We start from the raw sequence: 12,747 nt of genomic DNA on the forward strand, positions 1-12,747 counted from the left end.
CGGCTCTATGGTCAAGCGGTACGCTATTGCCCGCTAAATCTGGAATCTTGATTGGGATGTACGCATATTACGCGTTTTGCGTCATGCGAGCACGCGTGCGCTGCGACCGATCTGAGTTAGCTCGCCGTTATAGCGGTTGAGATTTGTGTACGTACGACATGCAGCTTAGCTTATGTTTTTCGACTTTATTGACGAGGTGATGGCCAAGTTTATGTTTTGGAAACCTCTAAAGACACTTGGAATCCTTCTAAAAGCTTCCGATCCGCATGTCGCACGTACGCAAATCTGCAAAAACTGTGTTAACTGTATCTCGAACACACTGTGTCCATACATTAAACTGCGATAATAATTAATATATATGATGTTATAATAATAGAAGAATTTCAAGCTAATTGAAATGTTTATTGATCTTTGGTAAACATAATTTTTTTATTTTTGACATAAATTGAACTATTGAAAATTTATGTATTTGAGACTATTAGATTTGGAAGGTAGAATTTAAGATATAGAAAAAATAGAATTTAATATCTCTTTTGTGCAATATAAAATATGAAAATATTCACGAAATATGAATGTTATCTTTTTTACAATTTATTATATTTTTTTACAATTTATATTTATTATATGTATGTTTATTATCTTGCATTTAATTGTTCTGCGTGTATAAACCGTGTGTATTTTTGCTACTCTATGTTTGTAACTAAAAATGATGATGCTTTAAAATGTAAGAAATACATACATGCCTATTTTTGCTGTGCATTATACTCTATTCATGACCTATCTATGAGAGGAGGTCGCCACTACGTTAAATGGTTCATTAATGTAGTGACCGAAAGTATTCTTCCATAAAATAATATTTTTATCTCTTACATATTGCTTGATTTTATTATCTTGACAATAAGCTCTCATGCATGTTAAATTTATAAATGAGATTTGTTATTGATAGATATTGTTTATTACTTTAATTATTAATGTAATTTAGTTTATAATTTTTAAATTCAATGTGTTTACTTTTGTGAATGCAATGTGTTATGAATAATACATATATCAAATCAAGTTTTTAAATTATTTACATTGGTTCACTTTTCTATAACATTTTTTTTTACATTTGAATAATTGAAGGTAATTATGCATAGGGGCGATCTCACAGATTTCAGAGACCTTAAAGCTTGTTGTCAACATCATGATTCCGAGTGACCTCCAATAGGTTTTAGTCTCTCGTTATTCATTAAAAAGTTATTAACAAAATAAGTTCAAGAAATAACGTCTCTTTTCTATTACATAAAACAAAAATTTTGTTTTAAAATAAATTTCCTGCTTAAAAAGCAAAAATTTTCTTTGAAAACTTATCTTTCCATATAATTTCTGTTGTTAAAGCAGAAAATTTTTTATTTTGTAATGATTACGCGAAATGAGAGCCACCCTACATTTTTCTCCTGTCTAAATGGAAAAAAATTTGAAATAACTGCGACTCCTCAGCGATGAAGCTATACCAACTCACTACAAGCGATTGCATTGAATCCAGTGTGGAGCTGTCACGGCTCTAACTTGGCAATGATACGGTTCGACTTTTCGCAAGTTCTTCTAACCATTTAATGAAGCGTGCATGCTCCACAGACGCGACAGATAACGATATATATCGCATCGCATCATGTATTTCATTCATACGAGTGAAAACCACATCACTCTTGGAGTCGGGACAACTTATTCAGCGCAGTGTTACAAGATTTATAGAACAAATTCACGCATACGCGCTAGCGCAGCATAAGCCGCCATCAGTGGCGTACACATATTTTACTATTATCGTTATGCTCCTCTTACAAAAATATAGAATGTGATATTAATGCATCAGAGATTTTATACAATCAATGTGAACAAGAATGAATCAATCTTATGAACAAGAGAAAGAGAACATATATAAACATATTTTATATAATTACATATAATTATATTTAAATACATATTTATATTTAATTTCGTATAAATCTTTTTTTACAGAGTACCAATAAGTTTATTTATTCCAAATGATATAAAATTATTAAACTTTTATGTAGATAATATTTAGTGTTCGGGGAGCGCTGATAGCGCTATTTGTATCATTCTATCATTCAATTAATATATGTTTAATATATTGCACTTAATGTATCAACATTTTCTACAGCATTAATATTAATATTGATTAAAGATATAAAAAATGCATCCGGGCGCTAAGAAATGTTCTATAATGAATTTGAATACGAATGTGTCGAAATCAAGTCACGTAGTCTATGACCTAGTGTTCGCAGATAGGTACGTCTATTAAGCTGGCACAGCCACTTCATTACAATCAAATGCAATCGATATCATTTTTTGCTAATTTTTTGCTCTATTTCTGATTTTTTTGCTCCAACCGATTCGCTAAAATCCATGGCTAGCTTAAGATTAAAGTTAGCATAATCACAAAGAAAAAAAGTAGCAAATGAAAAATCAAGTACATATTCTTGAAAGGCTATTTTTTTGTTAATTTTTTGCTCTATTCCCGATTTTTTTCTTTATCGTTTAAGATAAAAATTTCAACAAAGAATGTGGTTGGCTCGGGTACAAGAGTAAAGTATCTTAAAGTAATTAATTGCTGGACTCATTTCGATCTTAAAATGTAGAATTAATTGCTCTAAGAATATCCCAAATCGGAAATTTTTGCTCAATGTTAAAGTCGAAAAATTCGATCAAGAGTAACTGTGCTGGTTCGTATACAAGAGTAGAGTACCTTAAAGCAATTAATTGCAGGGCTAATTTTGGTCTTAAAATGTTTGTAGAATTAATTTCTTCAAGGTACTATTCTTGTACATGAGCAAAAAAATCGGGAATAGAACAAAAAATTAGCACAAAAATAGCCCTTCAAGAATATGTACTTGATTTTTTATTTGCTGCTTTTTTTCTTTGTGACTGTGCTAACTTTAGTCTTAAGTTGGCACAATCATGGATTTTAGCAAATCAGCTGGAGCAAACAAATCGGGAATAGAGCAAAAAAAAATAGCAAAAAAATGTATTATGTTGTAGCAAAAATGGTATTGGTCGCGTTTGATTGAGTTGAAGTGTCAGCTTAATAGACGTCAGATAGATTCCGCCAGGATTTATTCCATGAATTTTGTAGTACTGCTCCAGCGTGAGCGCTACGGAGTCGGCATGCATCCAACTTCAGTTTAGATAGGATACCACGGAGTAATAAGAAGGAGACTAAACTCAAGCAGCCGAAAAAAATGGACTCGAAACATGGTGTCGGAACGCTATATTGAAGAACAATTTGAGCGCTCTTGTTGGAGAAAACTGTCAATTTAGAAGATTTGATAAATATTTTTCCTTCCATTTTCCTGTAATTCTGTAAATTTATGTATTTTCATGTGTAGAATATATTCTGAGAAGGAAAGTTGTCATTCAAGACCCGTTTTTATTCTTTTTAATTTCAAAGTTTTTTGATGTCGATAAGTTGAAAGATGATTTAATGATAATTTATGACTATGCATAAACGTATATACTTGTATTTTTTAATAAATTTGATACATTTATTATTTAATCAAATAAAATTTTATACAAATTAGAATTTCTGTATTAAAAATAAAACATGCATATATGTGTATTCCGTACGCGTTATCATGTGGTATATACTTTTCTCGCAACAGCACTAAAATCATATCGTCTCGATTTTCCATGGATTTTCCAATACCGTGGTTCAAGCTCATTTTTATCCTCGAGTTTGGTCTTCTTATTACTCCGTGTAGAGTACTATATAAAGCAGAAATGTGCATCCGCCATATTGGCTTCTAATTAGTGTGGGAAAATTCTTCTTAATATTAAATATATAAACCTTGATCTTGAATGTTTCCATTAATGGTTTGAGTCTTCATCAGCAATCTTTTCCCCTAACACAACGTGATTATTTCATTACAAAATAATATCTGCAACGTTTCTCCTGTCAAAAAATTGAATCGTTAACGTTATGAGGTAAATCATATACTCACAAAGTTAGAAAGCTGAATGGCAATGAGGACTCAAGCTCACACAGTCGCCTTCGGCGCGCCGAGAGCACATGTACATGGGTTCGTGCCTGTGTGTGTGGCTATCGGTTTCGCCAGGCCGCCGTATGATTTTGTGTCGCCACCGTCAATGCAGAGTTCTTGGTTGAGTACTCAGGAGCCTTAATATCTGGTTTTGAAAAATACGCCAACTGCCAGGAGCTAACATGGCGGATGCATATTCCCATGTAGTTCCTTAGTTTAGAGTCCTCCCTCCCCTCATTTCGATTGTTTCATATTGGTACGATTACGATCATCGAACTGAACTCACTCGAACACTGATACTATCAGAGTCTCAAATTTTTTCTTGTGTAAAGGCACACGACTTTCCACAAGAAGCAAGTTCCACTTCCCCTCCTGCCAAGAGGCGTTCGATTTTTCATGCGAAGCGAGTTTCACTCTATCTTCCTTTTTGACTAGGGACGTACTACTTTCTATGTGAAGCGAGTTTCACCATCTCCTTCCTGTTTAGGGGCGCACAACTTTTCACGCGAAATGGGTTTCACTCCACCTTTTTTTCTGCCAAAGAGCATCCTCGCAAAACGAGGTCCATCCCGCCCCCCCCTCCTGCGCAGAACTCGTTTTACGTAAAAAGTTGGACGCATCTTGGCAGGAAGGGGAGAAGGTAAAATCAAACTATTTTGCATGGAAAGTCGGACGCCCCTTCGCAGGGGAAGAGGTGGGGTGGTACTAGCTTCTCATGGAAAGTCATGTGTCCCTAGGCAGGAGAGTTTTATTTTAAAACAAAGAATTTTTGTTTTATGCAATAGAAAAGTTATTTCTTAAACTTATTTTGTTAATAATTTTTAAATGAATAACAAGCGACGGCTAAACCTTGTCAAGTCATAAACTTGACAATATATGTGAAGATTTGAATTCTGTAAGATCGTCGTTAGTATGCATAATTACTTAATTGACTATCTTAATTGATTGATTTTATTTTTATAATCCGAATTTTTTCAAATTTCATTGAATTGTTCTAGATGGCTGGCAAACCAAATCTGGCATTATACTCTCAAAATCAATTAGACTATATGTGTGCTCTGGATATCAATAGTCAAGTATCTTTTGTCCGTTTATCTGGTATCATTTGTACAATCGGTCCTGTATCCAGATCTGTGGAGATTTTAGAAAAAATGATTGAGACAGGAATGAATATTGCTCGATTGAACTTCTCTCATGGGTCTCACGAATATCATGCTGAGACTATCGCTAATGTTCGCCAGGCACAAAAGAATTTAACCACCCGTGCCGGTATCAATATTCCTGTTGCTATTGCTCTTGACACAAAGGGTCCTGAAATCCGTACCGGTCTTTTAGAAGGCGTACGTTATTAATATATCTAAAATGCAAGAATTAATTCTTATATGGTAATATTTAAAATTTATTATATTATTTTAACAGGATCGCTCGGCTGAAGTTGAGTTAATTAAAGGCCAGACTTTTAAACTATCTACTGACAAGGCATATATAGAGAAAGGAAATGCTCAAGTTATGTACGTTGATTACGAAAATATCTCAAAGATATTAAAGACGGGCAATCGCATATTCGTGGACGATGGTTTGATTTCTCTCATTGTTTCCGCTATCAGTAAGTACATTTATGTCTATGCGTGCGTGCGTGTCTTTGAGAATATAAAATTGAAATGTTACATGTGATACGTTTCTGACTATGTAATAGCATTTTTTGATTATTTTAGCTTCAATTTTTTTTATCAGCTGTTTTTGTGCATTTTGATAATGAGAAATGTTAATATGTATAACAATAAGTACGAAAAATATATAGAATTACCTCATTTATCCATTTTTTAGGTTCTAATTTAATCTCTACGACTGTTGAAAATGGTGGTATGTTGGGTTCGTGCAAAGGTGTGAATTTACCAGGAGTACTAGTGGATCTTCCAGCAGTGTCGGAAAAAGATAAATGTGATCTTCAGTTTGGTGTTGAACACGAAGTCGATATGATATTCGCTTCCTTTATTAGAAACGCTGCTGCATTAACTGAGATTCGTGATATTCTCGGTGAAAAGGGTAAAAACATCAAAATTATATCGAAGATCGAAAATCAACAGGGTATAACGAATCTTGATGAGATTATCGATGCATCCGATGGTATCATGGTAGCACGTGGTGACTTGGGAATAGAAATACCACCGCAGAAGGTATTCCTGGCACAGAAGCGTATGATTAGCAGATGTAACAAAGTTGGCAAACCAGTAATTTGTGCTACGCAAATGTTGGAGTCTATGATAAAAAAACCACGTGCTACGAGAGCCGAAACTTCAGATGTTGCTAATGCCATTCTCGATGGTGCTGATTGTGTTATGTTGTCAGGTAATTTATTTTGATATATTATATTAGTATTAGAAAAATGAATGTATAATAAAACAAAATAATATTAAGAAAAAAATGTTACAAAAATTCTCAAAACAAAAATTAAAAATTCAACAAAATAAAAAATGGGCTAATCGAAATAAGAGCTGTAGGTAATGCGTAATTAAAAGGTTTAATTTCTTAATCCATAACACGAATGACATTAAATTAAAATCTGTACATGTTTCGGCTAATTTTATTATTAACCTTCTTCCAACACTTAATATGAACAATTATAGTAGTAGGTATACATGAAATCCGCTTGAAATCCGCCAATTTTAAACAAGCATTGCTTGTCATGAAGTTGTCAATCACTCTCCTATAAAGAATAAAAACTCGCGCCAGTTTGAAAGCTGGATGATACCGAATAACTAAATATCTTAAATGTCAATTTAATATTAAACAACTCAAAATTAAGTATTCATAATCATAAGAAATTTTCTTATCCGAACAAAATTAATGCATGATTATAACAGAACTAATATTTAATATGAATCATTTGGGATAAACTTCTGAAAACGTCTGATTGCCTTGAATTTTGGCAGAAGTACTCCAAATGATGTCAAATGAATGCCCGTGTGAGACAAAACTGGATTTTCACCGATAAGAACGCTAAAAATGTAAATTTAAATAAAATTATACCACCTAAACGGATTTCCTTTATACAGCTCATTTCAAGTCCGAGTAACCTTGATGTTGACCTCTTGATCTCCAAAAAGATCTATCCTTTCGTGCGCCTTTCTGCAGGGAGGGGGTAGATGGGATAGACCTCGTGGAAAGTTATGCACTCCGAAACAGGGAGAAGATGGAATGAAACTTGTTTCGCGTAGAAAGATTTATGTTTCTTGGGCAGGAGGTTAGGTGAAACTCACTTCGCGTAGAAAGTTCTGTGCCCCTAGACACGAAGGCAACATTTATGAAATTCCATTCCAACGATAACTTTATATAAACATTTTATATTAAACTTTTGGTGAAAATCCATCTAAGGACATTGTGCGAGAGCGAACCAGAGCGAGAGCGCTGATCGTGAAATTTTTAAAGTGATGCGGCGTTTGTCTTACTGTCTTTCTCGCTAGTTTAAATCCGGCTCGAAGGACCAGAAAATGTGCGAGAATGCACCGCGCGGAAAGATTCAAGTGAGAGAACGGCACAAGGTGATGTGATGCACGACAGTGAAGAGAACTCCGTTTCATTTAATTTAACAAAAGAATTTTCTTTAATATAATCAGTTACAGAGTCAAAAAATATAATTAATTAAATATTAACAAAATATCAAATGCAGCCACCGTTTCCAAAATTGTATTCGGAATCGCGGTGATGGAAAATCTCGGCGATTTTCTCGGAAAAATTCGTTTTATCGCGATTTCACTAAGCGGTTAGCACGGCGATTTCACGAAGCGGTATAGTAGCGAGACTATGATTCTAAGAACTCGAAGAACTTTTAGAAGTAAGAACTCTAAGAAGTCTAAGAACTCTAAGCGGTGTAGACGGTATAAGCGGTGTAAACTATTTAAGCAATCTGCCCAATCTGCCCTGAGGACTGGCGAGATCGAAGCATTTATTGTTTCCGGTCCGGGCTTTCTTCTTGAGAGAAATCCAATTAAATTTTGCCACAATCGTAATTATCACGTGGCATTGGTTGTACAAAATTGATTGGCGCTTTCGATTCTTTTCTAGCGACGTTCAACGTAACAGTCATGCGCGACAGAAAATCCGTACGCGGGATTGGTGACAGCGCGTGACGTATTCGTTTGAGCGCGGCGCTCGCGTGCGCGAATCGAATTGTTCTAGAACTTTCGATGTTCCGTTGCCGGTGCCTGTTTGCGTGTACCGAATTGTTTTGAAAAGGCTAAAGAACAATGAATCCTTGACTTTGACGAGGCTTAATGTCAGGCTCGAGATGAAATCACGAGCTCGCCTTGTGCGTGCGTTCAATAACAATTACTGTCGGTCGACCGAAGGAATTCTTACCTTTTTTTTTCGAATTACCGATCTCGAACAGACATTATTTGAAATATTTCTACCAAAATTCGTGGCAATCGAGCGTTGGACGTTTTCGGAAATTTATCCATCATTTGTATAATACTAAAACTTGAAAAATATTTGTAATGAATTAAGAATATATGTCGCAAAGATGTTGTTGATACTGTGTCAAAATTCAAATTGCAAATGTATACTGATACCATGTAACAAGTAAAACCCAAGTGTGTAGTACTTTATTTTATTTTCATTATTTATTGAATTTTATTGATATGTATCATTTGTATAAAAGATATGATAACAACTGGCGCCAAATTAAATTCTACCAAATTAAGAAATAAAATCCGAATGGTACCATCTTTATTATTTTAAATTCAGTAAAAAATCGGTTCAAATAATTAAAATAATGAATATATATAATATGAAAAGGCTACGAACTAAGCTGGATGTTTTGTGTTAATAACTTTTATATAAGCAAGTAATCTATATTGACAATGTTTAACATACGTACAGTAAAGAACAAAAGCAAAGAAATAAATATATAAAATTATGCAAATTCCATGACTCGAGTAACTAAGCTACAAAAAAATAATCGATCTTCCTAGGAAAAAGACTTACCACATTCCGAGACGATGACCTCTTTTGAAACTGATAATCTAATATTAAAAGAAAAATACAAGACCTCTAAGCAAGTAATTAATAACGGAGACAAAGATAAAAGTCTTATCTTTCCAGAATTTTCCTAAAAATCTTCCAAAAAATCACCCTCTTCCAAGCTCAGCTCAGCTACATATAAAATGAACGTCGAAACATTAACATAACGAACGCAATCAACAGCCATATTAAATTCCATTTATATTACCGATAGATTTTAATAGTTAATTTCATTTTATTGACTGTGCCGCAATGATGGCGCACAAATTCTGATTCCCTCACACAGTGAGGAAAGCCTAAATTCTTGGAATTCATTCATTGTGTAAAAAAATGAAATATCGAATATTAATCTTTAAATAGTGAAAATATTTAGTTAAGTATATACATTTTTCTTTTTTTAATATTATATGCCATTTAGTTAAATGGAAAAATAGTTGCAATCATCTAATTTCAAACATTTTTAAGTATTTTTAAAAGTAGTTTTAGTAAAATATGGAATACTGTTCAATATAAATTTATTACAAATAAATAAATTTTCTTTTAACAATCACTTTCTGTTATACCACTTTCGTCTTATTGAGTACTATACTTTCTCGAATAATGAACTGAAAATAGTCACTTTTAGATCTCTTACCTTGTTTTCGCATTTTATTAACAAAATGCTAAAAATCTGATTTTTAATCATGATTTAAAAAAAAACGCCCATCAGTGCCAGAAAAAATTTAAATTGGAAGTTAAAGTACATATTTTGAAAAATAAAAATTCATCCATATTAATTGCATTTACGCGCCCTTTATCCAGAAAAACGTTTTTAAAATTGCGAAGTTTTTGGTTTGTCAATAGCAAATTTTACACCATGTTATGACCGGATACCGATTAATCTTCGAATAATTTTAACAAACATTTTTTAAATGTAAAAAAGTCATCACATACGATAGGTAGCTATCGATGTCGTGCGCATTCATTTTATCTACTACAAGTTTTGGGGAAATATCTTTAAACTTCTGAAACAACTTTTAGCCTTCGTTTAAATAAAACCCTACGATAATCGAGTTTTACATTTACATACAACTCTATATATACTTTAAATAGTTGGAAAAAAGTTCGTAGCATTTTTCTCACTAGATGGCATTAAAGCAGTAGCTACTAATCGCATCGACAACACTAGACGTGCGTTTAAAAAGTGACATTTCAATCTTTGTTTTGAGCCAAAAAAGATTGAAGTCGGTGAAGTGGATCAAAAGTTATTTTATTTTGAAAATGGCAATAAATAAGGAAAAAATTCGCTACATTTTGCAGTATTATTACGATAAAGACAAGAACGCTGCACAAGCTTGTAAAAAATTTGTGATTTACGATGAAGATACTCTATCAAAATCAGCAGCACGGAAATGGTTCGCTCGTTTTCATACTGGAAATTTCGATGTAAAAGATGAACCTCGCTCCGGTCGATCAATCACTGAAAAGTCCGATGAAATCATGGAAAAAGTCGAGCGTGATAAGCATATGAGCACTGTGGAGATTGCCAGGGAACTAGGTATCGACCACAAAACAGTTTTAAATTATTTACACAAAGCTGGATACAAAAAGAAGCTCGATATTTGGGTTCTTCACGAGTTGAATATTAAGAATATGATGGATCGAATTAACATTTGCTATACACTATTGAAACGGAATTGAGCCATTTCTGAAGAGAATGATAACTGATTATGAAAAATGGATCACATACGACAATCGAACTCGCAAAAAATCGTGGATAAGGGAAGGAGAGAAGGCACAAACAATCGCAAAACCTGGATTGACGAAAAAGGTGATATTGTGTGTGTGATGGGATTGGAAGGGAATCGTTCATTATGAACTGTTATCGCCCAATCAAACAATTAATTCCGAACTTTACTGTGAACAATTGGAGAGATTACAACAAGCAATTGAGAGAAAGCGGCCAGAATTAATTAATAGGAGAGGTGTCGTCTTCCATCACGACAACGCTCGACCACACACATCTTTGATAACTCGACAAAAATTGCGAGAGCTTGGCTGGGAAGTCTTAATGCATCCGTTCTGACATAGCACTCTCAGACTATCATTTGTTTAGGTCTCTGCAGAACTCTCTTAATGGTGTAAAGCTGACTTCAAAAGAGACTTAAAAATCACTTGAAGCAGTTTTTCGACTAGAAATCACAAAAGTTCTATCGCGATGGGATTATGGCTCTGCCCCAAAAATGGCAAAATATTAAATTTAAATGGCATATTTGATTTAAATAAATTGATTTTAATACTCTAAGAAAAACATTCGAATTTTACTAAAAAATCGCCACGAACTTTTTCCCACATCCAATATTTCCATTTGTTTTTTATCTATTTCTCATATGTTAAACAATTAAAATAATTGAAATTGATTAACGAAAAATTTGACAATAAAACAAATATCAACAATGAATTGCAATTTTATATATCAGAATTTTCATACGTATGTGTGTACTTCACGTATAAAAAATGTTTATTAAAACTATTCGAAGATTGGTACCCTGGCTGTAATATGCAAAATTTGTTATTAACAAACTTAAAAACATTTTTCTGTATAAAAGGCGCCTAGATGCAATTAATATCAATGGATTTATATTGTTTAAAACATTTACTTTAATCTCCTATTTTGATTTTTTCTGGCACTGACGGGTGTTTTTTTAAAATCATGATTAAAAATGAGGTTTTAAGCATCTTTGTTAATAAAATGCGAAAATAAGATAACATGTCTAAAACATGATTTTTAGTTCGTTATGCGAGAAAATGTAGTAATTAATGAGACGAAGAAAGTGGTATAACATTTGTTAAAAGAAAATTCATTTGTTAAAGAAAATTCATTGTAATAAATTTGTATTGAAAAGTGTTCCACATTTTACTTAATTTAAGAAGACTTAAAAAAATGCTTGAAATTCGATGATTGCAACTATTTTTCCATTTAGTTAAATGCTATATATAATAATATTGAAGAAAGAGAAATGTATGTTATAATAACAAAATATTTTTACTATTATACTTAAAAGTTAATATTCGATACTTCATTTTTTCACACAATATCCAAGAATTTAGGCTTTTTGAATCACTGTGTGGCGTCAGTTGATAAGGCAAAAGTGGAGGAGATGGTTTCTTGGATGTCGAAGTATCGTGTAGCACTTGGATCGCGAGACGACAAGGAGAAGCGCCATTCTCTTTAGGCCGCTATTTCATTTGTGCATTTTTATCGTATGATAAATTTTTCAAGGCTTGATTGATTATAAGATAGAAAGATCCGAGGACCTCTTGCACATCTGTCGTACGACAAAAACGCACAAATGAAATAACACTCTTACCTCATTGACCGCGCGCAGTCTGTCAAAAAGAGTCTGTCGAGACTTCAACATACCGAATTAAAAATCGGCTGAAATGTATTGCATATAAGAGTTAGAAACCTTGCACATTTATATTTAAAGTTAAAACATAAATTTAATTTACTGAATTATTGATACTTATTATATATTGGGTTAGAGAAAAAGTCTTGTCACATGTAGTCGACAAATAGAGCTCTGATTGACTTTTTACGTGCCACTATTGTTCGACGTATTATTATAGATTATATAATATATTGGAAAGGTGCTATTTCATATAACATTTTGAATAGATCATAGGTTTGAATGATATTGACGTATTT

General features: G+C 33.1%; 1 protein-coding gene across 1 annotated transcript in view; it reads left to right on the plus strand.

Moving 5' to 3' along the window:
- The first annotated feature begins 5,003 nt into the window (after positions 1–5,003).
- LOC105151681 (pyruvate kinase) overlaps positions 5,004–12,747 on the plus strand; it is a 47,658-nt gene continuing 39,914 nt past the window's right edge. The window contains exons 1-3 of the mRNA XM_087416562.1: positions 5,004–5,377; positions 5,457–5,643; positions 5,865–6,386. Coding sequence (XP_087272688.1) covers positions 5,036–5,377; positions 5,457–5,643; positions 5,865–6,386 — 1,051 coding nt within the window. The 5' untranslated portion in view covers positions 5,004–5,035. The remainder of the gene's footprint in view (positions 5,378–5,456; positions 5,644–5,864; positions 6,387–12,747) is intronic.

Source organism: Acromyrmex echinatior, unplaced genomic scaffold (assembly GCF_024713525.1).
Source record: "Acromyrmex echinatior isolate Ae372 unplaced genomic scaffold, ASM2471352v2 Scaffold35, whole genome shotgun sequence".
In the NCBI taxonomy this organism is placed as follows: Eukaryota; Metazoa; Arthropoda; class Insecta; order Hymenoptera; family Formicidae; genus Acromyrmex; species Acromyrmex echinatior.